The 27,431-nt window shown below is 41.4% G+C and overlaps 3 protein-coding genes across 7 annotated transcripts; 1 reads left to right on the top strand and 2 right to left on the bottom strand.

Moving 5' to 3' along the window:
- Positions 1 to 1,353: 1,353 nt before the first annotated feature.
- On the bottom strand, positions 1,354 to 24,037 carry Pka-R1 (protein kinase, cAMP-dependent, regulatory subunit type 1). Of its 5 annotated transcripts, XM_070208381.1 has the most exons (6): positions 13,571 to 13,626; positions 7,233 to 7,326; positions 3,219 to 3,578; positions 2,758 to 3,132; positions 2,543 to 2,682; positions 1,354 to 1,989 (listed from the first exon to the last, which is right to left on the bottom strand). In XM_070208381.1, the coding sequence occupies exons 2-6, from the start codon at positions 7,239 to 7,241 to the stop codon at positions 1,905 to 1,907; spliced, it is 969 nt and encodes a 322-aa protein (XP_070064482.1). In that variant the 5' UTR covers positions 7,242 to 7,326; positions 13,571 to 13,626; the 3' UTR covers positions 1,354 to 1,904. The 5 variants fall into 5 exon arrangements, with proteins under 5 accessions (XP_070064482.1, XP_015031073.1, XP_002046285.1 ...); XM_015175587.3 differs by lacking the exons at positions 7,233 to 7,326; positions 13,571 to 13,626 and adding an exon at positions 23,164 to 24,037; XM_002046249.4 differs by lacking the exons at positions 7,233 to 7,326; positions 13,571 to 13,626 and adding an exon at positions 23,164 to 24,037 and having other exon boundaries at positions 2,543 to 2,679.
- Positions 21,872 to 22,594, bottom strand: LOC26531256 (uncharacterized). The gene is made up of 2 exons (XM_015176229.2): positions 22,309 to 22,594; positions 21,872 to 22,245 (listed from the first exon to the last, which is right to left on the bottom strand). Exons 1-2 carry the CDS (start codon positions 22,468 to 22,470, stop codon positions 22,045 to 22,047), a joined length of 363 nt encoding a protein of 120 aa, XP_015031715.1. The 5' UTR covers positions 22,471 to 22,594; the 3' UTR covers positions 21,872 to 22,044.
- A 300-nt stretch (positions 24,038 to 24,337) lies between the features above and the next one.
- LOC6623959 (uncharacterized) lies at positions 24,338 to 27,253 on the top strand. Its single transcript, XM_002046248.4, has 2 exons — positions 24,338 to 24,498; positions 24,584 to 27,253. Exon 2 carries the CDS (start codon positions 24,589 to 24,591, stop codon positions 27,013 to 27,015), a length of 2,427 nt encoding a protein of 808 aa, XP_002046284.1. The 5' UTR covers positions 24,338 to 24,498; positions 24,584 to 24,588; the 3' UTR covers positions 27,016 to 27,253.
- Positions 27,254 to 27,431: the final 178 nt, after the last annotated feature.

Here is a 27,431-nt window from a genome sequence, read left to right as displayed (position 1 = left end):
CATTTAGATTATATAATATGGGGGGAAAAAGGCTGTTTACAAAAGGGGCAAACCCCCACTTACAACCCCCTCAAATATCGCATTGTTTTTGCAACATCTATGTAAATGTATTTATTACTGCTTTTTGTTTTTGCTCGTTTGTTGTTAGCTTTTTTTTTTTTGTATTGTTTTCTTGTTTTTGTTTGTTTTTTCTCTTTATAGTACATACGATTTTACATTGATAATATTTTTTATTTTAAATTGTATGCGCTCTCTCGCTCTCGTTACGGCTCTCATTTTGCAATTTCATAGCATTTAGCTTTTGTTAGCTTGCTTCGCTCTCTTTAGTCTAACCCGCCGGCGGGTACACTCGCACGCGCTCTCTGGCGCGGGGGCGTGGCTTGCACACTGCGCAAACCGCCTAAAAACAAACGAATCCCTAGCGCTTGAGCCAGCTGCAGCTGTGTGTGTAGTGTGTGTGTGTGTGTGTAGTGTGTGTGTATGCAAAGTACACAAATACAACTGCACACAGGACGCGCTGCGCTCAAGCCTTAGTTAAATTAATTTGTTTTCTTTTCTTTTTAAATTAATTTACAATTTCTTGTTTTGTTTTGTTTTGTTTTTTTGTGTGTGTTTTGGTGGCAGTTGTTAGAAAAATGCCATTTGGTTATGCGGCGTGTGTTTAACAGAGTATAACAGTTAAAATATATATGGTGTGCTATGTTTGTATAACAGTTAAGGGTAAGGCTAGGCAAATATTTGTTATCAAACAATAAATGACAAACATATTGTAAACGCACGACTTTCAGTTGCTTTTTAATCAATTAAAAATGTTGTGTTTCTTTTTCGATTTGACTTCAATGCGATTTTTGAAACAATAATTAACTAAATATATTTAAACAATTATCTGTTGCCCGCTCGCTTTCGTTCAACACAAACAAATTATAGTTTAGACTATTTGTTGATATTTTTTTTTTTTAACTCAGCATGCGTGTGTGTGTGTGTGTGTATGGTATCTTAAGTTTATATATAATATGTTTATGTTTTGTTTATATTTTATTTTTGTTTTTGCTGTAAAAAACATTCAGATCTCCAATGAATATTTAAATGAAATGTTTCTTATTTTGGTTTTCGCTGGCAGCATGTTCCTTTATAAAGAAATTCTGTGTAGATATTTATATATATATATATATAAAGATGTGTGTGTGTGTGTGTATGTGTATATATCAACCAGTACTCGTAGAAAAAGTGTTATATGAAATGCGTTTCTATATATCTTTTGTTTTCTTTGTTTGTTTTCTTTTTTCCATTTTCCTTTTGTTTATTTTTTTTTTTTTTTGACAAGTTCTCAAAAGTTGAAAAGCTCAGTGCGACGAGTTGCGGGTGGTTTGTTTTTTTTATTTTGTTAAGTTCTTGTTATTTATTATTATTTTTTTTTTTTGTTAATTTTGGTTGGGAACATGCCGCAACTTTTACACAAATTAACACACACATTACGCAAATACATATGTAACTTTCAGCACAACATACAGAATTCATATACGTAATTAACATATTGGTATTTTGCGCCTCCCCCCCTCGTTTGCCCACTTTCCACAAGCCCGCCCACCCAACGCCCCATTTGCAAGCGCCACACAGCTGAGCTCAACTCAATCTGGATTCTTGCAAGATTTTTGTTTTTTGTTTTTTTTGAATTGGGGCTTTACATAGGTTTTTTGCTTTTCTACATTTAAGTTTTGGCTTTTCTTTTTTCCTTTTCCTTTTGAATTTGTTTTGTTTTAGTTTTAAGTTTAGTTTGCTTTGTGGTTGTTGTTGTTGGCATGCGAGCTGCGTTGTTGTTGTTCTTCTTCTTCTTGTTGTTGATGTGGTGTGTGTGTGTGTGTGTGTGTGTGCTGTTTGTTGTTGCTGTTGTTGCTGCTGTCTGCTTAGACAGACAGTGAAACGAAACTGTTATACTGCGTTATGTTGCGCTTCAGAATATCCGCGCAGGGGCCCAAAACGCGCTCAAATCTGCATAAATAAAACAAATTAATGAGGAAATTAACATATATATAAATTATATCCAAGTCTGGCTGGTATTGTCGAGCTTTAATCGAGTCAGTTGATTTTCTGCTCATTTTAGCTATAAGTTTTTCACCCATTTTCCGATTGCAAATTAGTTTCAATGCATGTTTCTTTCTTTGTCTGTGTTCCTTTATGAAGAAATTCTGCTAAAAATTCACTTGTTCACTCAGAGGCATAGATTTTCAAGAATCAACCGTCTTTACGCTTTCCTTATGAAGAAATTTGAATTAAAGTTCGTAGCCAAATCACTAAAAAAACACTTTTTCCTTGAACACAATCTTGATTATGAGTCCTATTGAACGAAATATAAATGATATTTTTCAAGTCATTTTCCAACAATTTTCCACTCCTCCGGTAGGCGTTTCCCTCTCAAAGCGTTTACTTTACATCACATAAGTTAACTTCTGTAGAAAATGCTGCTCTAACTTTTTGGCCTATACGTTCCTCATCAATCCGTCAGTTAATCAGTCAGTCAGTCAGTCGGAATGAACCGTCTTACCTCGCTCTGTCCAGCTTGACACATTTGAGCGGGCCGCGTGCCACAACAGTTGCGGCGCGTGGCCGATCCAGAAGCAGAGCAATCTCGCCAAAGTAATCGCTGGAGCCCAGGCGACCCACCTCGGCGGGCTCTTCGCCCTGCTAGAATACAGACAATGTATTAAAGTTTTGTTTTTCATTCCTTCTTCTTCATCTGCTTCAGGTTGGAGCCCTCACCTCGGAGCGCTGCTGAAGGACAACGGCACAGCCCTCGAGAATAATGTAAAAGTCATCGCCAGCCGCGCCCTGTTTCACAATTGTCTCGCCATCCTCAAAGGAGCAGGTCTCCAGCGAATCGGCGACAGTTAGACGCTCCCACTTGTCGAGGCTTTCCAGTATGGAGACACGCGACAGGAACTCCTCATACATTTTGCGCTTACGTATGGTCGAGCCCATGAGAATGCGTCTGTAGGAGTCACGATCGATGCCCCACAGCTTCACATCGCTCTTGGCGCGCACCGTGGCGGCGCGTGGTGTGCCATAGATGAGGGCCAGCTCACCGAAGCTGCCGCCTTCACTGATGGTGGTCACCAGTTCAGAGTTGACAAAAACCTGTAAAGTTCAGGGATTTTTTTTTTTTTTTTTTGTTTGTAAATCAGCAAATTCTCTGTCAGGAAGAGCTCAGTTTGGCTACTCACGTCCACCTCACCCACATCGATGACATAGAAATTGTCGCCCTCGTCGCCCTGCTGTATGATATTCTCGCCGGCCGTATGGGTTACAGGAAACATGGCGTCGAATATGTCAGAGCGTTCGCTCTCATCCAGATGAGCGAAGAGCACATTTTTGGCTATGGCCTTGGACAGGGCATTCATTGTCTTGTAATCCTTCGGTACGACCTTCTTAACATAGTTGGCGGCGTCCTCTTCGGTTACGGGCTCGGCAGAGATGCCGCCGCGCCGGCGAACGGGCGGTGCAGCTGTTTGTGGCATTGGACTGAGATCCTCACAATCGTCTGGGCTGATAACCTGTTTGCTGGCATCCAGTTTGACTTGTTCCTGCGATCCGATGATTGTATTTTTATTAGTATAACAGTTTTGCATAGCAGTATCACCATTTGTATAACATTACAATAGTTTGTAGAACAGTTTATGTAAAATTGTATTGGTTTATAAATTCAAACAATAATATAACAGTGTTTACAATAGTATAGGGGTTTGTACACAGTAGTATAACAGTTGGTATAACAAAGCAGCGGGTTTTCATAGGCAATTTTGTCATTAGATATATATAAAATTTCATCAATATAACACTTTTGTATAGCAATATCACCATTTTGCACTAAATTATAACTGTTTAATCAAGAATACAACTGTTTGTAGAAAAGTTTATACAGTTTATAACTGTATTAGTTTATCAACATTATTTAAGTTAATTGGTTCTAAAAAAGTATAGCAGTGTATACAAGCGCATAGGGGTTTGTTTGCATCAGTATAACAGTTGGTATATCAGGGCAACGGTTTTTCATAATAAGCAATAAGCCAACATTCACCGCCTGCACACGCAAAACGGTCATTAAAACCGTAATAGAAGCTTTTTGCACTCAACCACGCCCTGGACACCCGCCCACCGCCAGCTGCACCACCAGCAACAGCAACTCCGGCAATGTGCGTCATCTGGGATGGATGCTGACTTTTGCTGCTGTATATGTCAAAAGTCAGCTCTCCACGTAGGCGGTAACTAAAGCTTCACCATTGCTTCAGCTGCCCGTTTATCTATTTTTGGCAGCTCAAAGTTCGTTTCGGGACGACAAATAGAAAACAGCAACACAAAAAAAAAAACAAAAATAACACGCAACTATTTAAGCTCGTCCGTGTTCACGGTCCGCACTGCCCCGCCCAACAGCTGCAACTGGTAAATTGCATTTGTGAATTGCACTCGACAAAAAGTAATGCCCATCTCGGTAGCTTTGAATAACTGCTGCTGCTGCTGCTGCTGACTGCTGGTGACGTCAATGTGAATAAACTTGCCACAACTGGTTGCACAGCGAATAGATTGAGTTGCATTTAAATGTCACTCGAGTGTTTTTAGCTTTGATATAGCATTTGCAACTGCCGTAGCACAGGGACAATAACTGTTATATGAGCATTATGTGTGATTAATATGCTGATTTGTATAACAGAAGTTATCTATCAGACTTGAGTATAACAGTGAAGCAGTTAAATAAAATGATATACATTGTGTGCAACAGAAAGTTATAGTATAAAAGTTTCGTAAAACAGTATGACAGTTAAGAGAGCAAGGTTAAATGATACAGCGGTTATGTTTGACAGTTGAGTATAACAGTGTAAGAGTAGTGCGCTTTGCTTAAACTTGACAGTCTGAAGACCTCCGTATAACAGCTGTACAGAGCGGTATGCCAGTTGCAGGGCACGTAGTTAGTGTTAAAATTGACCCAAAGAAGTGGCGTATAACAATTTGATAACAGTTGAAGTGCATTAAACTGTTATACAACACTTGTAACAACCTTGTTTACAGCACTCAGCCACAAAAAAGGTGCTTATAAAAAAGTAATTTGCTGGCTATAACAGTTATTTAAGGCTTGATATAACATTTAGCATCTACTTGGCCCTCTTTACAAATTGTTTATAACAGTTTAGCTTATCAGAATGTAGAGTAGTTTTTACCGAACCCCACCCAATCTACTCAAAATAAACAAAGCCATTTCGATGTCAATAAACAGCCGGCAAGAAAACACAAAATGGGCAAAATGAATCAACTTTTATGATCTAAACAAAAGGCGTTTGAAAAATCGCATAAAAATCACATGCAAAAGCCACGAATCTAATCAATTTGTAGTGTAAACAAAGTGCGATTGGAAAGCGAACTGCCAGAAAAATGTTTGATGATCATGGAATGGCGCTGATAAGGATGTTGTTTTAGGTTAAGAAAAAACGAACGACAACAAATATGAACGACTGCCAAATACTCTGTTTACACAGTGCTAAAGCAAGTCGTGAAGAGTTTTCTTCTTCTTAGAATTTAAAGGGCTTTATGAAAAGTTGCAAATCTTAAGTTTGCTTTCCGGCTGCCTCTCAGCCAGATGAACATTGCACAGAACTGCTCCTTTTGTCATTCTGAACAGGGTGTAATTAAAACTCTTGGGCCGCTTGCCAGCTGAGATGTCAGAGGTGTCACAGGCGCCGCCCCGTCAGCAACTGCAGCCGAATAAATCAATCAACACGCGACTCGCATACAAATGCCACAAAATGAGGCACATTATCAAAAGCCGCAAAGCTGACAAATCAAAGTTGCCTGTTGACTCCAAGTCTCTTTCTCTCTCTCGTTGTCTACTCAACCCGCTCGTTTTCTCACTATAAAAAAAAACTATCTGCAACTTTGTTTATGGCCAGGGCCTTGACTAGGGCCCGGGCCCGGGTCTGGGCCTGGGCCAGTGCCAGGGCCGGGCCCACACGGCGTATGACCGTGACCTTTTGTGCAGCAGCGGAGTCGGCGCCCAGCCAACTAGCCATGGCCCTGGCCCTGGCCCTGAAGCTTCACAGTTGCAAGCCCCACTCTCTGCCACTTTCTCTCTCCATTTATTCAGCCCTCTCCCCACTCTGTTGCTCTTTGCAATTTCCATTTGCGCGTCGTTTATTTTTCAGCTTTTGGCGACATTTTAAACGGAAATCGATTTCGTATTGCAAATTAAGTTACTGACGCAAACTAAATTGCAATTGTGTGTGCGTGTGTGTGTGCTTGGAGGTGTAATCTAGACAAACGTCTCACTTGAAAAAAGAGAACCCTATCAATACGTCATGTCAGTGTGACAATACATTTGCCAGCTGATTAAATGAATTGGCAGGTAGATTGTAAACTGGACATGGACTCGTTAAACAAGCGACAGTAATTTGTAACAATTGCTGCAGGCAGCCAATGCACTGAGAGAAAATAGTGTACGAAATGGAATTACAAAGCTTTTTTCAATTGAATTTTCGATTGATTAGTTTCTCAGAGATATAGCATAAAGTAGAGAAGTCAAATATATATCATATTTCTATAATTATGCCCAGAATATTCCCCGAAAAAACCTAAACGAATTTTTAAAGACTTCAGCTCTAATAGAAGCTGAGTTTTATGAGGCTCGTTCTGATCTGCTGATCTAGAATATATTCAAAGATTCCAAACCAAACACAAAAGTGAAATTTTAAGACTTTAGAGTTCTCCAAGTTCTATTCAATCTATTCAATGATTCATAAAATTCCAAGTGTTTTAATATGCCAACTAGAGAAGCGACAATTCCAATTAGATTTGAGTTGTTTTAATGGCCAAACTGTGTGATTTGTTCGGTTTGAGCACGTCTCCAACTTTTTCTAGCCGTGTAGAATAAATCAATGCCAATGTGCCATAAAAGAAACATTTTACGAGGCGATAACAACAACAAATGCGTGACTATTTCAGCATTTTAGCTTTTGAAGCTTAAAGATCATGAAAAAGTCGCTGGAGCATCCACTCAAAGAATTTTGTATTGAAAATTATTGCAATAAAAATCGTGTGAATGCGTAACGAATGAGGCTGGCTGAGTGTGCATGCCATGAATGCTTATTCAATAATAATACTAAAAAAAAAAAAGAAACAACTACAAGCTAAAGCAACTAAGAGACTAAAAGAGCAGCTGGGTTTAAGCTTAAGAGACGAAGGAATTTGCAAACCTTTGACATATTTTTTTTTAGCTTTCAGCAGCTACAGATGTGTGTCTGTGTGTGTGTGTAATTGCAACAAGTGCTGTTTATGGAGAGACACAGACTACAAAAAATGGCAAATAAACAACAATAACAATCAGATGAGAACGCGACGCGACAACGTGAGAAGCAAACAAACAACGAGGCACAAATAAATTCCACTTTGGATATATTTTTCTATTTTTCTATATATTTTCTATAATATATTCTGTTCAGAGCACAGTTTTTCACTAATGGGTAATTTTCACGGGTTTTCGTTGTTTAAAGACGGCACAACAAAGCAAAAACTAAAAAAAATGAGATAAAATATATTACGTATACGTAATAACGCATAACAACAACAACAAAAACAACAAATAGCAATGACAAATCCAATGTCAAAGTTTTATAAAAATAAATATTCAAAAAAAAAAATATTTTGTAGAAAAAAGTCACACATAAATTTCTCTCAAATTAAAAGGTGAGCGAAAATCTATGAAATAAAAGAAAAAACAGTTGGAAAAATATGAAATGAATTATTCGATAAATCGAGCGATAAGAAATATATATATGTCGTGTATCCAATAAATTATTGTGAGTATTATTTTGAATGCTAACGATTAAGTGTTAGTAAGAATCAGAGAATTTGACAGAAGGTACTGCTATTTAACATAACTGTCCTACTTGTATTAGGGTTGCTACTGAAAGCATGGTGTGAGACAAAAAAGATAGTCTCTGCCGAGCATGGCCCGAGTGTGTTGTATAACGTCCAGTTTGCTATAGTGTTGAATGTTCACTAACAGTACTAAAAGTCAGAGAAGAATATAGAATGACAAGAGCATGAGTAGTATGCTCGAGGACGATGAAAATTATTCATTCTAAAAGTGGAAGTCATAGAGAACAGACGTGCTCGCTCCTAAAAATATAATTATTTTGTGACTATAACGACACTCGGGACTTGCTGTGCTGCCAGTATGCCTAATTGCAAAGAAAGTGATTTCTCTGTTCCGACATCAGAAGTGGGATTAGGCGATGCCCCTCCACGAGGCAATTCTGACGATTCGTGGCGTCAGCTTTTGGAATCTCAAAATCGAAATATTCTTGAGATTATTAAAGCAATGCAGATGTCAAATTCAGCATCCTCAACAAAGAAGAGCATCTCGTTGCCAAAGTTCAACCCGGACATTGCAGGCGCAGATGCAAATGCCTGGTGCAAAACTGTGGACATAATACTTGACGATAATCCTATTGAGGGCAGTACACTGGTGATGACCCTCAGCGGCTCCCTAGAAGGAAGCGCCTCGCCCTGGCTTTCTCAAATATGCTATACTGGAATGAACTGGCAAAATTTTAAGGAATTGTTTTTGCAACGTTTCGTGGGAATGGAAACATCGGCGGCAACTTTAATGAACATTTTTAATGGCCGACCGAATGATGGCGAATGCCTCTCCGTATATGCGAGCCGTCTTGTGACGTCACTTTTATCCAAATGGAAGACAGCGAACATGGAGGAAATTGCAGTCTCAGTTGTTTTGGCACATACATCGAAAATCGACAAAAGTCTGCAACGTATGTTATATACGACTAATATTAAAAGTCAAGACGAGATGCAACAGCATCTGAAGGCCTATGCTTATGGAAGGTCAAATGGAGGTCTACAGCCAAATATCCCAATGGAACCAGATCGCAAGAGATCGAAAACATATGGCATTAAATGTCATCATTGTGGAAACCTCGGACACAAAATGGTCGAATGTCGCAAGAGGAAGTATGAAGAAGGCAACGTGTCAAAAAACTCAGCATTACCTAAAGTTCGATCTGCCGTTACCTGCTTCAAATGTGGCGATGCTGGCCACATTGCGTCTTCATGTACGAAAGGAGTTTCTACGAGCGGTGTTGGATCACATGACAAGCGTATAAACATCTGCTGTGTGTCCGAGCCAAAAGGAATCCTGCGTCAATCTGGTGAGCTCGTTCCATTTTGTTTTGACTCTGGAGCGGAATGTACGCTCATCAGAGAGAGTTGTGCCGAGAAATTTTCCGGAAAAAGAATTAATAATTTGATAGTTTTGAGGGGTATTGGAGAAAATCCTGTGTATAGCACTATGCAAATCTTGGCTACTGTTAAAATTGATCAGTACTCCTTAGAAATATTATTTCATGTAATAATGGATAAGTTTTTGAAATACGATGTATTAATAGGCCGTGATATACTCGGATTAGGCTTTGGAGTCTCCATCGAGGCCGACAAATTTGAAATGTACAAAACCAAAACTGTTGATGTACTAATAAAAGTGCCAGATATAAGTTACGTAGAGCATCTGAATAACGATAGAGCATTAAGCAACACTGATAAGAATCGTCTGCTAGAATTATTGCAAAACTATGCTGATAAATTTATTGAGGGTATTCCTCAAACGCGAGTGACTACGGGTGAACTTGAAATCCGCCTGCTTGACCCAAATAAAACTGTACAAAGGCGTCCGTATAGGTTAAGCATAGAAGAAAAAGAAGTCGTGCGAAATAAAGTAAAAGAATTGTTAGACGCAAACGTTATACGTCCTAGTTGCTCTCCATTTGCAAGCCCAATGCTGATGGTAAGAAAGAAAAATGGAACCGATCGACTATGTGTCGATTATCGGGAACTGAATGCTAATACGGTCGCTGACAAATATCCGCTGCCTTTGATTTCTGATCAAATTAATAGACTGAGTGAAGGCAAATATTTCTCCAGTTTAGACATGGCAAGTGGTTTTTACCAAGTTCCAATACACCCAGACTCTATCGAGCGCACTGCTTTTGTCACGCCAGAAGGACAGTATGAATTTTTGGCCATGCCTTTTGGATTAAAAAATGCTTCCTCGATTTTCCAGCGCGCAATCGTGAGAGCATTGGGTGATTTGGCTCAAACGTATGCCATCGTCTATATAGATGACGTGTTAATTCTAGCGAAGACAAAGGAAGAGGCACTTGAAAGGCTACAAACGGTCTTGGAAAACTTGTCTAGAGCTGGATTCTCATTTAACATTACAAAATGCTCGTTCTTGAAAACAAGCATAGAATATTTAGGATACTTGGTTGAAGCGGGTCAAATTCGACCAAATCCACGCAAGATACAAGCGTTGGCCGAATTGCCGTCACCGCAGTCAGTAACGCAGGTGCGACAATTCATAGGCCTAGCCTCGTATTTTAGGCAATTCGTACCAAAATTTTCTGAGCAGATGAAAGCTTTATATAATCTCACCTCCAAGAATAATAAATTTGTCTGGAAGCCGGAATATGAGGAAATTCGTCAAAAAATCGTATCAATTTTGACTAATGACTCCGTTTTGACAATTTTCGATCCACTAAAGCCAATTGAATTACATACAGACGCAAGTTCTATTGGATATGGTGCTATTTTAATGCACAAGATAGAAAATAGACCCAGAGTCATTGAATATTACAGCAAATGTACGACAATGGCTGAAGCAAAATATCATTCATACGAGCTTGAGACCCTCGCAGTTTACAACGCAGTAAGACACTTCCGCCATTATTTACATGGTCAAAAATTTATTGTGCATACAGATTGCAACTCCCTGAAAGCAAGTATCAAAAAAATTAACCTTACCCCAAGGGTACATAGATGGTGGGCATATCTGCAATCATTTGATTTCAGCATTGAATACAGGAAGGGAGAACGCATGTTACATGCTGATTTTTTTCTCGCGCAATCCGTTGCCTACTGATTATAAATCCTCAGCGAAAACGGTTGAAATGCACATAAACCTAGCTGAGATAACCGACGATTGGCTTCTAGCCGAACAGCAACGAGATTCTGACATTGCTTCCATAACCTTAAAATTGCGAAACCATAAGATGGGAGAAGCTATCTCAGCGTCGTACGAATTGAGAGCAGGAGTATTATATCGAAGGATTCAAAGAAATGGCAGCACAAAATGTTTGCCTGCAATACCTAGAGCCTTTAGATGGTCAGTCATTAACAATGTTCACGAAGCCATAATGCATTTAGGGTGGAAGAAAACTCTAGACAAAATGTATGCCAACTACTGGTTCGAGAAGATGTCTAAGTATGTGAAAAAGTTTGTAGAAAATTGCATTACCTGTAGAGTGTCAAAACCACCATCTGGTAAGCCACAAATAGAAATGCACCCGATTCCTAAAGATGACATACCCTGGCACACTGTGCATATTGATATAACCGGAAAATTAAGTGGCAAAAACGACTTAAAAGAGTACATCATAGTTCAAGTTGATGCATTCACAAAATTTGTTCACCTTCAACATACGCTGAACCTTAATACGGAAAACTGCATTAAGGCAGTCAAAGAAACTGTTGCACTATTCGGAGTGCCGGCACGCATCATAGCTGATCAGGGTAGATGTTTTGCTAGCACAAGGTTTAGGGAATTTTGTTCTTCGCAGAAGATAGGTTTACACCTGATTGCGACGGGCGCCAGTCGAGCAAACGGCCAAGTAGAGCGTGTCATGAGCACCTTGAAGAGCATGCTCACAGCGGTTGAGAGTAGTCAGCGATCCTGGCAAGACGCTTTAAAAGACATACAGCTGGCAATAAATTGCACGACAAATCGTGTAACGAAATATAGTCCGTTAGAATTGCTAATCGGTAAAGAGGCAAGGCCGTTAGGAATGATAACAATATCAGATGAAAAAACAATTGATAAAGATTTAATAAGAGCACAAGCGAAAGATAACATGGTGAATAACGCTAAATATGATAAGGCTAGGTTTGATAAAAATAAAGCAAAAATTGTAAAATATAAGCTTGGTGATCATGTCCTACTCAAGAGGGAAGAACGAAATCAAACGAAGTTAGATCCCAAGTTTAAGGGACCTTTTGAGATAATCGAAATACTTGATGGAGACAGATATTTATTAAAGTCATTGACGAGTAAGCGCACGTTTAAGTATGCACATGAGTATTTGCGAGCTTTTCCAAGCAACAATGTATCGGAGGAGTTGATAGATTTGAGAGATGATGAGTGTGACAATGTTGAGGACATTGCTCAAGACACTGTGGCACTAAGAGAGAGTGCGGTTGGGCTCATACACGATGGCTAAGACCGCACCATAATACTCACGCCGTGCACAAGTGCTCGATCATGGCGTGCTGAAGCGGGTGATATTATGGCGGGGGTCAGAGGTTGAAAGACCTGTATGGATCCGCTCCATGTTATCGTTGCTGGGCAGCAAGAGCCTATAGACGTGTGATGACAGAACAACAACAAAAAAAAAAAAAAAAAAAAAAAAAATAAAAAAATAAAACCTACAATGACCGATGATACTGCTGTTTGTAAAGCTATTCTTAAAGTAAAGTAATGACTAATAAATTTTACCCAACAATTTTGACTATGGCATGATCTAAGCGAAATGTACACACGAGGACGTGTGAAATGTCAGGAAGGCCGTGTCGTGTATCCAATAAATTATTGTGAGTATTATTTTGAATGCTAACGATTAAGTGTTAGTAAGAATCAGAGAATTTGACAGAAGGTACTGCTATTTAACATAACTGTCCTACTTGTATTAGGGTTGCTACTGAAAGCATGGTGTGAGACAAAAAAGATAGTCTCTGCCGAGCATGGCCCGAGTGTGTTGTATAACGTCCAGTTTGCTATAGTGTTGAATGTTCACTAACAGTACTAAAAGTCAGAGAAGAATATAGAATGACAAGAGCATGAGTAGTATGCTCGAGGACGATGAAAATTATTCATTCTAAAAGTGGAAGTCATAGAGAACAGACGTGCTCGCTCCTAAAAATATAATTATTTTGTGACTATAACGACACTCGGGACTTGCTGTGCTGCCAGTATGCCTAATTGCAAAGAAAGTGATTTCTCTGTTCCGACATATATATATATAGCTATATATATTATAAGATTTGAGATATGTGTAAATTTAACGCTCTGGTTATGAATAGAATTTTTAGATTTTTAGTCAGCGAGCATCGCCAATTAATTGGCGCACTATGAAAGCGAATTATATAAAAATATCTAAATATATATAAAGAATATAGAATATAGAATGTATTCGGCTGTATTTCTATATTTATTTGACGCGTGCGTCACACAATTTGCAGCCTATTTAATTTTCATTGAATTTTTACTAGAATTTTCATTTAATTTAATTATCATTTGTGGTTTTTGTTTTTTTTTTTTTTGCTTGTTGTGCCGTTTTTAATTGTCTAATTAATCCAATTGCAGGCGCACTTCACACTGCATATAAATATGGACATATATGTGTGTAGGTAGACATATATGTGCGTGACAGTGTGTGCGTGACAGTGTGTGTCTGTGTGTGTGTACCCGCTGTTTTTTCCGCACTCTCGACTTGTCGGCTTTTTCTTTCGTGTTATTTACAAAACGGAGGCGCGACACAAACTGAAAACTGAAAACTAAAAACTGAATTCGAATTCGCTTTCAGCTTGGCAGCAGCGACGCCGACGCTGACGCCGGCAGCGACAGCGACGTCGACGTCAACGCAGCCAGCATGCCTCTTGTATGATTATTACCGTTAAGTACAGTGGGTTATGTGTGCGAGCGACCCAACACGTCTGTGGTTTTGCGATAGACACCGCATAAAATCGTGGACAAAACAAATCAAAATTTTGTATTCGAGTGTAGCCGACTAGGCAATACACTGTTTGTAATTTAAACCCAGCCTAAAGATCGAAAAAGCTTGGCTCAGTGACTCTTAGACTGTAAGTCCTAGGCAGTTCCTTTAAAACTTTGGGCAATTTATATATATATATTTATTCAGATATGTGAATTCAGTTGGGGATGCGGCGATTCCTTTTTGATTGGTCTTAGTGACTCCCAAACTGTGAAAAGGACCTAAGACTTCTGTGCTTGTCAAAATGTTGCATTCGACTATAACCGATTACGTAATACACTGTTTATAGCGTATTACCCCACCCTAAGCACAAGTCAAAAAAGCCTGGCCTAGTGACTCTTAGACTGTATGTCCCAGGCAGTTCCTCTCAAACTGTATAAATTTATAAACAATTGTGGGTTCCGTTGTGGGTAGGGCAACTGTTTTCTGATTGGTCTGACTCTTAAACTGTAAAAAGCTATCAAACTGTGATCTGCCTAATTGATGTTACTGTCAAACTGTAATGTCAATAAATATCCCTAATTTGCCTGCCTTCGTAAGGGCACGGCACATACAGAGAAGTCAAGACAGATGAGATGTACATTTCCCAAAGCCAATATACTCTCTTCACCATGCGAACAGAGCACACAAATTGCTTAGTGCGTGTGCGGGTGCTCATGCACTGCTCGAAAACGGCCAGCACTGGCAGGGAACACAAAATCAATATCATAAACAACAACAATTCGAATTTGTTCAAACAATTCAAGACAATTAACAATAATTCTTCAATAAATTCAATCTACAAATTTTGGACAGTGTAGCACCCAGCAAAAATCTGAAAACAATACGCAAAACAAAAATACACATGCTCAACAACTAAAATGAGCGAAACATTAATAAACCAACAACAGCAACAACAACTACAACAACAATGACAAAATGATGGCCACAAAGTGTAGCCAAGAAATTGTTTGGCCCATAAGACTTGAGGTGCGCTGCGTTGAGCAGGTGGGTTGCGGCAGGCGGGCGAGGGGCTTGGGTCTTGGAACTTTGGCCAATTGTCGGTTGTTTGTGCCGCAAAGCAAATGAAAAAAGGTAAAACAAATCAATTCGAGGCAAAGCCAAAGCCGGGACACAACAGATATAGATAGAGAGGGAGAGGGAGGGGTACATGGAGAGGTAGAGGAGTTAGAGAAAGACAAGGCTAAGACCAGAGAATTGTGGGCGATTTACGATTATTTGCCTAAGCTCAACCCACACAGCAAATAATAACAAAAAAATAAAGAAAGACAATAATGAATAAATCGGCATGCCGAACATAAGATGACCTTAAAGAGACATGGCATAGAAGGGCCAGCTATATAGCTTATATTTATTTTCAATCAGATATTCATATGGAATCCATATAAGAATCCAATTTGATAAAGTTTTGACAAAACCTGCCTTCAATCTTACGTTGACTCTACTCCTATCTTATCGATATTACATTTGTTTTATAATCGATGTCTAGAATGATATAGTGTTTCGATCCGTGCAAACTTGCCTTATGGAAGAGAGAAACAGCCAGATGGACACAGATATATCGCCTCTGCTTTCGTTATTGGCAAGTTTCTTACTTGATGACAAAACTATAATACCCACATCAAGGCTATGAAAACAATAATAATTACATACTCGAACCAAGGTACAATCAAAATATTGTGACTGTGTGGAATTTATAATTTCGTTTGGCCATATAAGAATATGTTTGTCTAGCATATAGGAACATAATATAATTACGCACACATATATATTATATAATTATAATTTATTATAATTACGTTTTCGACTTTATGATTTCTTCGTGCACCACGTGACGTATGCGCAATGTAAATACGAATGCGAATGAGACACACACAGAACGAGACTGTGCCAAACATGCGATGCGAACAAGAAATAGACAGTAGACGAGGATGTGGCTTGCGGTGAGAGCTGAGCTAAGCTGAGCTGAGCTGAGGTAAGGAGAGGTGAGGTGAGGTGAGGAGTGGCATGCGGTAAGAATGAGAGTGGAAAATAAACGTGTGGTAAAGTGTGCCTATGTGTGTGTGAGGGGGCGCCGAGCTATAGTCTCTCTATAGAAAATAAAGACCTTGCCGAGGCCAGCAAGTCTAGCGTCAGGTGAGGCTCAAGTGTGTGCCAGGTCATGACTAAGTGCGTCATTGGAGAAAGATAGATTAAGAGAGGGCGAAACAATAAGAGAAAAATAGTAAAAACAAAGAGGCATAGGCTATTATATACTACGAAATGCAATATATGCCTTTCGCCGATTCTTATAAGCGATATTTGAGATCGATTTCTGAGTAAGGAAAAAAGGAGAGAAAGAGAGAAGAACACAAACACAAATAAAGGGGTTGGCATAAAGTGCGTAATGGGCTAAATGCCCTTCTCGGCGATTCTCATAGACAATCTCTTAGCTATTATCAATAGCTCAACTCAAGCTCTATAAAGTTAGAATAAAAAGGCAAAGAAAAGGGTTGAAAAGAAGTGCGAAATGTGCTAAATGCCCTTCTTGGCGATTCTCATAAGATATAGCTTAGCTTACTATTTAAGAGAAGGGAAAGGGGAGACAGAGAAAAATGTCTCACAGAAAAGCAAAGACAAAGCCCTGAGGTAGAGAGAACCAAAAGTAACAAGTTCGATATACGGCAAATGCAGCTCAATGCGATTCACATAATCAATACCCAAGTCCTATGTCAGATATATATCTCAATCCATTCGCAAGCTAAGGCTTCAAGGCATTCTATTCTTAAACGGATGAGCATTAAAACCAGCTTAATGCTAATTTATTTTACTAATTACAAATCAAAATAACGACTTTTCTGGCCCATTTCAAGCCAACAATTTAGCTCAAAAGAAATTTTTAAAGCGAAATTAAATAATAATCGCCGCTGCCATGCCACAGATTGGATTTAATGTGGGTCACAGAGCCGCAGTAAAAGTTTTTCAAGGCACGGGGTTTGAATTTCGAGCTACCTTTAGCCGTGTTTTTGGGTGGGTTGGTAAATGGTCGTAACTTGGCGCAAAGTGCGGAAAAGCTTTTTGTCTGCCTGTTTCCCGTGTGTGTGTGTGTGTGTGCATGTGTGTGAATGCGTTTTATAATCGAATTAATTAAAATTTTGCACACTGCCGCCGGCGGCAAACTCCGCTCAGCCAGTCCACTGTGTAATGTTGTACTGGGAGAAATACTTCAGCTTTCCACAACCGGGAAAACTTTAGAGATCTTAAATTTAGTTTAAGAAACATATTTTATAGGAATAACACACGGACTTACTCCGTCTCTGACTGCACATTATTTGTGCGTCTATGCTTCCTTTTTATTTTTACAATTTACTAATTTGTTTTTCTCAGTGCATAAATTTAGCGAACTGCCCGCATTCTGCAGTTTCCGTTCGCATCAGCTATTCCGGGCTCCTGCTTTGTTAAGCGAAATTTCCAATTCAGTGAACTTTTTGTTACCAGCTGCACAGCCCCACAGCTGCCCCTGGCACGCCCCCTTATTTAATGAAACTGGTAGCACCCCCTTGCCTAGCCTACACGCCCCCAACTTCCCCCCTACTGTCCAGCTGTACGTGTCAGCTAAACAAAAGCTTTTGTAGCTGCTTCAAATTATTTTGGACCAAGTCGTCCCACACAAGAGGCGTCTCCATATCGAAGCTTGGATGTTTGTCTCCCGGTTGACAACTTGCTCAACTTGGTGTCCTGCGTAGTCGTCACAGTACTCAGCAGTAATTGGTGCTGACGTCACATAACCGATAAATTGTGGCATTATTACTATTGATGTATATATATATATATATGTACTATAAATATCCATATATGGTTGGTACACTCAGAGAAAAAGAACGACAAAAAATGTCTTAAGATTTCCGTGAAACCTTTTTAAGCCCAAAATTTCTAAGGGGAAGACTCACAAAGAGACCTCTGTCATATTTATAACTTTTAAGGTGTGTTAATTATTAAAAATAGTAATTTTTACTTAATTCATGACTTAATTTCTTAATCTAGAATTTCGAAAAACATTATTTAAATGCAACTCTAGACATAGTCAAGAACTGAGGACCTTTGATGCTCATTGCAAGCTCTTGTAATTTTGGACTTTCTTTGATTAAAGAGATTTTTTTCAAAAAAATGTACTCTACATTTAAAGAATTTATGCCAGACAGACTAGAACTTCGATGGCTTTTCTCAGCGTGTACTCTATTATCGAATTAGCGTGCACGCTTAATGCCCGCTTAGTTTCGCTTTCAGCTAACAGCTCTTCAGGGAGTGCATATTACGTATACGCCGCATATGGCGTTAACAACTTTGCCATTGTTCCCTCTCACAGATGACATTGTTCTGCGCCCGTGTTCCTTGAGCGTCGCAGCTCAGCTGTTGCTTCGCATGGAGTCTGCCGTGCTGTTTCATTTATTGCCTAAATAATTCATGAATTTCCGTCCACTTTGGTCCGCTTTGGTTTGCTTGTTAACGGCGCGTATAAGCCGCTTAATGGATGGCCAAACAAAAGGTCGCCGCATCCGCTGCTTAAAACGATACCTTCACAGATTGCCCCATAACCTTTAGCTCAAAATAATGTGTGTGTGTTGATGAGGATAAAATATCTTAACATTAAACTTTTACAATAATGGCCCAGAACTCCAAAAAACCTTTTGTTATATATGGAAAATACCAGAAGAGAGAGAGAAGCCAAGATAGGCAGCCAGAGACAAAGATACTTGGAAGGGCTTGCAATAAAATTAACACAATTTAGAAGGACGAGTTCAAAGCTTTAAGTGCAGAAATGTATCAGGAATATCAATGCAGACTTAACATAGTCTTAAACTAAGCCATATATTATTATATTCCGAAAAGAACACAAGTATCAACTGGCCTTTTCTATTTAAGTTATATAATTTAGAAATCAGATGTATCAAAAATTTGCCAATTAATATATGCAATGAAAAAGCTTAATTAAAGGCATTTCTGTCTTAAAGCTTTCAACTGAAAACTTTGGCTGCATCTAATTCTCAAGCTGTTTAAGTGCGAAGTTTACTTAGAAAAAAAAAATGTTATACATGGATATATATTTTTTTAAGTAAATTTACTTTAAAACCCGCGTAAAAATATTTTATGCATTTTTTATATCTTTCAACTCTTAATCTTTAATTTAACTCTTTTCACACACAGCGTTTACGACGGCAACTGTACCCACCATGTTTCCTGCTTGGGAGGTGGCCATTTTTTTTTTTTTTTTTGCCTTCTGCGTGTTGTGTTCTTTTTAATAGTGTGCCAAAAGACCGGTCAACAGCAACGGCGACAACAAGAATGCGATGAGTTGGTCTTAACTATCTATTGGCCACACTAATCACAGGCCGGCAAAAATAAACAAGACGATGACAGCTGTCGCTAATATTCTACTAGTTGTTGTTGTTGTTGGCTATAACTGTAACTGTAACTGTAACGGTAACGATCGTTAGTTTTGTGCCATTCACTGTTCGATTTGACGATGTGAATAATGACAAGTGTCTGGAGCGTGCCATAAACGAAATCAATCAACGGGCAGCACACGCAACGCGACGGCGAATAACCGTAGAGGACAACGGCGGCGGCACGAATAGTGGGCGCACAATATGCCAAGTAGCTGTAACTTTTAACTGTAAATATAACTGTAACAGCGCTGGAAATAGCTGCGACGACTAAGACAACGCACGAAAGCTAGCAGCAGCAGCAGCAGCAGCAGCAGGGACAACGATTGCAAACTGACTAACAGTAAACAGCCGTGACGACGACATGATGACCTTCACCAACACGCACAGCCCAAGGAAAGTGGCCAAAAAACGAAACTTTTCGCACACACACACACACACACACACACACGCGGGACGCTGCTGCGACGCCAACAGCAGCAGCATCAGGCGCCTGGCAAAAGCTTCGGCAGCGACTTTGTGCTTTGATTTTATTTCGCGTTGCGTGCCGAGAGATGAGTCTTTTTTTTCAGATGCCATAAACTTGCAAAAAGCTGCGCTCTCACGCAACGTGGCTGTATGTGTGAGTGCCAATGTACACATATGTGTGTTCAGTTGTTCTCACAGCTGACAAAGAGTGCGAGTGAGTGAGAGCGCAATGTAAACATAAGGCGACAGTTGCCAGTTGAGCTACCATGTTATGTTACGTTTGTATGTGTGTATGTTCCTGATAGGCAACAGAGTTTGTTGAGCGCTTTTAATACCCTTGTAGAGCGAGAGGAAAGAAGTAGTAGTTGGAATATAATAACGTTTTTTTTTTAAGAATACCAATTAGAATAACCAATCATTATTATTTTTATAACTACAGTGTATTATTTAAGATTTAATCCCATCATACGAAGAATTGCGCAAACAAGAAGGGATAGGGTATTTTAGCTGCGGCATGACAAAGTTCTTGCTTTGGTAAGTTTCTTGACGTATGCGTCGCCACTTAAAGCAGCAGCAAAGCTTTTGCTCACCCACACACCAGCAACAGCACAGAGACAGAGAGAGAGAGAGAGAGAGAGAGAGAGAGAGAGAGAGAGAGAGAGAGAGAGAGAGAGAGAGAGAGAGAGAGAGAGGGAGATAGCAGGGTAAAGAGAGCCGATGCCTCGGTATAAAAGCTTCGAGGCTAATCATAAAAATAAAATAAACTCATGCTGCAGCTTGAATGTGTTGCAATGGAATGCGTGGGCGGGGGCGGGGCAGAGTTGGATAGCATTAGCTGCCATTACGATCGTATACAATAACAACTTACAATATCCTCCTCCGGTATGGTGGTGCAGGAGGTGCGCACATGTCGCACACGATGCATTGCATCCAGACTCAGGCGATGCTCGTGATCGTCCCGCAGCATGGCATCGAATACGGCAACGCCGCCATCGATGCTGCTCTCGCGTAGAATGCGTCCGCCGCGTCCGCTGAAGCTGCCGCTGCCATGATGATGGGCCGTTGCATAGCTGACGCCCACCTCCGAAAAGGAACGTATACGCATTGCTCCGTTCTCATCCGTGGTGAGGGCCACCGATTTAAAGCGATCGATAACCGCATCCTGAATGCTGTTCACGCTCAGCTGATTGCCCATGACGAGTAGCGACGCAGTCAGGACACAAGCAAAAACTCAAACAAACAACAAAACAACAGATGAGGCAGCAGCTGCCGCGGATGGAGCCGCACGTTCGGGCGCTTCTGCACGGCGCCAGGTTGTTTATCAAACTGAAGTCCGGCACGGGCATTCAACAGGCAACGACCAGCAGGCAGCCAGCCGTAGAGAGCGCAGAGGTGGGAGTAACAGAGCGACAGAGGGAGGAAGAGTGAGAGAGAGTGAGAGAGAGAGCTGAAGTGCGGCCACAGGTGCCGTTACTGCACTGCACCGAGGCTAAAACTGCAGTCGCGGCAGAACTTTGCTTGCAGCAGCGGCAGCCTTTTCCAGGAACCATTATAAAGCTTTTAAGCTCGCAACGGCCAATGCAATAAGCCAATGCAAACCGCAGGACACACACATGCATACATACATATATATATATACACACACACACACACATATGCCGTGTGTTTATGTATTGAAGCGAGAGCGAGATAATGAGCCAAATGAAGCATCTCACACGCGGATTTTTTTGTCTCCTAAATATGTCCACGCTTTGGTCACTGCTGACCCCAAAAATAGACCAAGAGAATTATTGATTTGAACGATTATCAACCAAAGCGTAATCAGGGTTGGGATTTGGCATCCAAAAGGACGTCATATTAATATGGCTCAAATTAAACGAGTCTGAAAAATTGATTATAGATTTAAGAAAAATGGGATCAAATACATTTAAATGCCAAAATGAAATCTGAGCACCAAGAATTAATATATTCCCAAAAGACTTATTTGCATGTGTGTTAAAAGTAATGTAGTGTTGATTAACGTTAACAGATCTAAAAAGATTAGGATATGAGCGGGAACAGGAAGTCCTGTTAAATGCCGAAATGAAATCAGAGCACCCAGAGTTTATATATTCCTAAAAGACATTTATTTGCGTGTGCGATTGTGTGCATGTGTGTGTGTTTGTGTGTTAAAAGTAATGTAGTGTTGATTAACGTTAACAGATCTAAAAAGTTTAGGATATGAGCGTTAAAAAGGCACCAAGAATACAGCAGCAATTGGGCTGCAACTATATAGACTAATCAGAACGACGTCGATTTAGTTTGGATTTCTTGACACGCTTGGGGCGACGTGTCCAATGCAGCTTTGAGGAAATATTCGGCCTTGATTTGGCCGTCAATTTGCGCAACCTCCCAGTAGCCCTTGTATCACGTATGGCAATCTTCTTGGGCGTCTGGGACAACAGATCTACGGCCAGCCGAGCACCAATATAGGCACCCTGTAAGCATGTGAGATACGTTCAAGATTTGTGAGCAACAACAAATTGGGGCTTAAGTCAAACCTCCTCGAACATCAAACGTTCGCTGGGCTGGAGTCCCTGCCAAGCCGCCGATGCCTCACAGACCAACTGCTGCGGGGTATAGCCCCTTTTATAGCACCCAAGCCAATATTCGCGCAAGAAATTATAATAGGCACATTTGGTCACCAAAACGGGTACGGCCATGTTTAACCAAACGAAATCGAAAATCGAACCGAAAACCCGATTACGTACGTAACAATTTATACTTTTTGTTTTTGACGAATGTTTGCTGTTTACAGTGTTAATGCTGCTGTTGAACTGATGCCGTATCGGTTAAGGCATTGCCTGTGCCTGTTCCGTATCGAAATGAAAGGCACCTCAGGGCCTACTCTCGAGTGGAAAATGAACATAGAAATACCCGAAACATGGTTTCCGTCGAGCTGTGAGTGGAATCTTAAAGCTCGGAAATATATGAATTTCTCAGGATGAAGACAAGGAGAAGAAGACAATCGCCTAGTGAGAAGTCAACGGGAACTTTCGGCAAAAACAAGCAGCCGGAAAATAGTCCAAATACTTTAATCAGCACAAACAATTCTACTAAAAATTCTCAGACGTAAGGAGTTGTCATTTTTATTTCAAAATTAATGCCGTGTTCTCCTAGCCAACCTTCTCAAGCGGAATTAGCCAAAAAAAAAAAAACAAACAAACAAGACTGTGATGTTGATGTAGGTCAAGAATGTATACACTTTAGGGGTTCGGATATGCCCATTTTCTTGCTCCATTGTGCACCCTAAACATTTGCAATGGGCAAAAGGCACGCTTGCCTGGGCTAGCCAAGCGAGCACCAGGGAATTGATGGCAACATAATAATATTAAAATATAAAAGCGTGGACTTACCCGTTCCAGTTTTTGAAAATAGTTGCGCAGGAATTGCACGGGATTGTCCGGTCGGCAGACGCACAGCTGGACGATGCAGTCTTTGAGGACGCGCTGAATGCCATGCGATTGTATATAATGTTCGCATTCGCGCAGGCTTTGCTCCTCCAAAGTCTTGGCCATCATGTAAGACATGTGTAAGTGTGTCGATGCGCGTGTGTGTGTGCGTGTGTGTGTGTGTGGGTGTGTGGGTGTGTGTGAATGAGTTGAAGGTAAAAGGTTGGAACTGAAGCGTGTTGAAGCTGTAGATTGCGCAGATGACAACGTGGTTGCGGGTTTTTCTTTCTGCAATACGCAATATACGCGAACTATGTAGGGTATTTGTATGGAATTGTGACTGTGGGTGTGGGTGTATGTGTGTGTGTGTGTGTGAATGTGTGTGCGGTTAATGTTTGACTGTGGTTGGCTGCTGCTGCTGCAGCTGTTGCAGCTGTACGAATTGCAATTGTACTACACACTACAGGAAAATCAAGTAAATAAACTTATTGAACAGGGGCGTCAAGTGCACCGCGAGCACCACTTGTGTATGTACATATGCATGTATGAATGTATAGCTTTTTCTCTGGTTTTGCTTTTGGTTTTGCTTTTTCTGCCTTTTCTGCTTTTCTGCTTTTACTCTTGGCTTTTGGCACTGTTTTCACTTTTGCAATTCACGTCGTTTAGCACTGCTGCGGTTTGTTGCTGCCGTTTGTCAATTGCCTACCCGTTTGTTGCAGCATTTAGGGCAATTTCTAAGTGGTTGCGTTTGTGCGGAATACTGTTTTTTCATAAAAACTTAACTAATTTTCACGCACGTAAACCACTATAGTCGTTGTTGTTGTTTTTGTGAAATAGTGATGGGCGCCAGTGTGAACAGTTGGTGCCAAAAATACTAAAGCTTATTAAGTATCGCTATCGATAACGGCCGTCTATAAAATTTAACAACACTATTCTCTAACAATGCAACCGAGCATTGCTGTTGCCAATCTTACATTCACTAAATTGTATAAAATACTAAATTTCGCATTCCAAACGGAATATCGTGCTTAACAGTACTCTCACTTAAGTGGTAATATAAAATGCTGTACCGATTAAAACAGCTTTAAAAAAATACTAAAGTCACTTAATATCGTGTATAACTATCGATAACAAACACAAATCCAGAACTTACAGCACTGATACTTTGTTGGCAGCCACATAATAACGGTGAAACGAAGCGCTGTTATTTTTAAATGTTCACTTAATTAAAATAGCCCGAAAACATTAGCAATGTGGATGATGCAAGAAAACAGCAATTATTTGTGCCATCAATTAAAGGTAAGTGCCCGCCTGCCTCACTTTCGGCTCAAGCAATTGTACATTGCCCGACCCCCGATGGGGTTTATTGATTTTTCTCGCTTAGCTAAAATGCTGCACACGGAATCGTTGCCCAGTCATCAAGGTATCTACACGCCGCTAAGTCAGGCAATGACCGACTCCGAATCCGATGAAGAGATTGAAATACACAACGCCAACAAGCATCGACAGGGACAGCAGCAGCAAACGCAGCAGCAGGAGCAGCAAATACATCATCAACAACGCAATCGCAGCCGCATACCACCCAATACATTAGCTTTAAAATCACCGCACACACGTCCCACAGCAACACGCATCGTAGGCGGCTCGCAGCCAAAGCAACAACAGCAGCCACATCAGCTAACGGAGCAGCAGCAGCAGCAGCCGCCGTCCAACGGCAAGGCAAGCAGCTACACGACGAACATGCAGAACACATTCCGTTCGGTGATGCTCAGCGATTTGGGCAGCACCGGTGCCGGCAATGTTGGCGTTGAGTTCTCCAATTTCAATGGCGAATATGATGTGAGTGCCGATAATGTGGCCATTTTGGGCAATCAAACGGACGAGCCAAAGCGTCCGCCCATGTCGACTAGGAGACGCATCTGTTTTATTGCCTCGCTGCTGTTGTGCCTTTTCGCCGTTGTTGGGTTTGTTTGGATTATACCGTGCGGCAATGCGGATGGCACTGGCGCCTGTCCAGCGCCCGTGGATCGCCAAAAGACGCACAATTGGCTCAATAACTATACCAAAATCGAGCTGAGAGGCGGCGTTAATGTTGTCGCCGGCCTGCGTGCCTGGGAAAATAATCTGATATTTCTGTATCGTGGCGATGTCTTCTTTCCGGAGTTTCGTCCCAACAATCACAAGCGCAATGGCATCATATCGCTCATTGGCAGCTCCGGCGCTGTTGCCTGGTACGATGAGACGGTTGACGAGCCGGTGGCCATAGACTGCACCCTGCTGGATGTGGACAGCAACGGGAAACCGGATTGCCTGGTCATCGATGAGTACGGTGAACTGGGCGCCATCAATGCGGCCAGCGGCGAGTGGCACTGGCGCTTTAAGGATCATGCTGCCCACAAGTTGGACGCCTACGACTTTCCGCTCATCTTGCCGGACATTGATGGCGACGGCGTGCTGGACATATTGCTTATATCTAGCCTCTCGCTGGAGCAGCGCACCAAGACGTTTGTGCAGCGCCAACAGCAGCCGGGTTCACCGGCTGCAGCACAGCTGGAGGCACGCAATGTGCTGCGCCTGCTGTCGGGTCGCCGAGGTCGGCCCATTGGCGAGGGCTTTCGTGTGCACGATTGCCAGAAATTGTCCAGGCTGCAACTGGACACAGCTGCCGCTGCTGGTGGCAGTTCGGGCGTCTCCTCTGGCACCGCCTCCGCAGCCATGCTCAACATTAGCTACAACTGCTGGCGCAACAGCACGGAGCTGCAGCGCTCCAAGACGCTGGCCGAGCTCTATGCGTTGATTACGAACAAATCGCTTGTTGGGCGACGCCTGCTGCCCGCATCGAAGATCTCGCAGCATCGTCGCTATGGCCAGCGCAAGGAGATGGATGCCCAGCGAAATGTTTATCTGCTCAGCGGCCGCGAGCTGCTCGTGGAGAATCGCGGCAAGTGTCCCGATTGCAATGTTACGTTGAAGTTGAGCGAAACGCGCGACGGTCGGCGCAACATGCTGCACAATTTCACGAATAGCGGCATGTACGGCATGGTGCCGGCCCAGTGGCACTTCAAGAACACCAAATCCAAGATGTCGGGCTTTGTGATAAAGTTCTGGAAGTGGCATAGTCCCTCGACTCAGCCGCAAACGCAGTCGAGCAGCGGCAACAACAGCGTGGACAAGAGCCACAACTATACGAACAGCAGCAGCAGCAGCATTAGCAACAGCTCGAAGAATATAAATGCCATCCGGGAGAAGGACAAGAGCAAGGACAAGTCGTACTCAAAGTCTCAGCAGCAGCAGCAACAGCAACAGCATAAGAAGCAGCAACAACGCCTGAAACGTGACTCGCTGGACCATGAGTTTCCCGCGGACCAAGTGGAGTTCGATGCCTTTGAGCATTTGTTGCCGCTGCAGAAGCGCGAGGCCTTCAGCATGCCCGCCAAGAATCAGAGCAAATCCAATGACAGTCAGTCGCAGCTCATGAAGAACTACAAAATGCAAATGATCACCGAGACGGTTATATTGGTGCTCTTCATTGGCGCCGATACGCGCATCGAGAACACCTCGCAGAGCAATATCATCCAGTTCTGTCGCAACGATCGCAACGAAATGATCTGCCAGCCGGATCTAAACAATCAGGAGAATTCGATGCTTATTGCGGATCTCGATTCGGACGGTTCGCAGGAGTTGGTCTCTTACATGTCCACCTTTGTCCAGGCAAACGATGAACCCACCAGCGATTGGAAGCTGGTCAGCTATGTGCGACTGCTGCGACTCCAGGCCGAGTTGCCTGCCTTTTACGACCAGGAAAAACGCAACTAGGTGTCACCAAAATCGTGGCACAGAGAACGTGTGCATTTACAACCCACTCACTAGTCAGCTATATGGGGGCATTGGAAGGGATTGGGCGGCGGCGTCGGCGGCAACATACATTACTTAGTAGTTAAATTGCTAGTTGCATTATATTACGATAACATTTAACAATTACAATTGTACTATATTATAAATAGATACCTTTTCTAGAATCCCAAAATAAAGCACTCGTGGCAATAAACGGCAACTGTTAACTTTGACTACGGAAACTGCTTGATATATAGAGCTACGGATTTCCAAATGGACATATTCGGTAAACAGACATAATGGAAACGGGGAAAAGTATTATTAAAGTGAAACACTTACGATCTGTGTATGCTTTTTGCCATTTTTGGTGACTTTAGCTCTTGTAATCTCCGACCAAA

Source organism: Drosophila virilis, chromosome 3 (genome assembly GCF_030788295.1).
Source record: "Drosophila virilis strain 15010-1051.87 chromosome 3, Dvir_AGI_RSII-ME, whole genome shotgun sequence".
Taxonomy (NCBI): Eukaryota; Metazoa; Arthropoda; class Insecta; order Diptera; family Drosophilidae; genus Drosophila; species Drosophila virilis.
The sequence above is the reverse complement of the archived record's forward strand: the minus strand, read 5'-3'. Positions and strand labels throughout refer to the sequence as shown.

Bases quoted from the DNA above. Each gene is read 5' to 3' on its own strand.
- LOC26531256 (XM_015176229.2), bottom strand. From the start codon at position 22,470: ATGGCCGTACCCGTTTTGGTGACCAAATGTGCCTATTATAATTTCTTG. The intron at 22,246-22,308 runs GTTTGACTTAAG...ACATGCTTACAG, and splicing joins AACGTTTGATGTTCGAGGAG to GGTGCCTATATTGGTGCTCG.
- Pka-R1 (XM_015175587.3), bottom strand. From the start codon at position 23,337: ATGTCTTACATGATGGCCAAGACTTTGGAGGAGCAAAGCCTGCGCGAA. The intron at 3,579-23,163 runs GTAAGTCCACGC...ATCGGATCGCAG, and splicing joins ATTTTCAAAAACTGGAACGG to GAACAAGTCAAACTGGATGC. The intron at 3,133-3,218 runs GTGAGTAGCCAA...TGAACTTTACAG, and splicing joins TCGATGTGGGTGAGGTGGAC to GTTTTTGTCAACTCTGAACT.
- LOC6623959 (XM_002046248.4), top strand. From the start codon at position 24,589: ATGCTGCACACGGAATCGTTGCCCAGTCATCAAGGTATCTACACGCCG.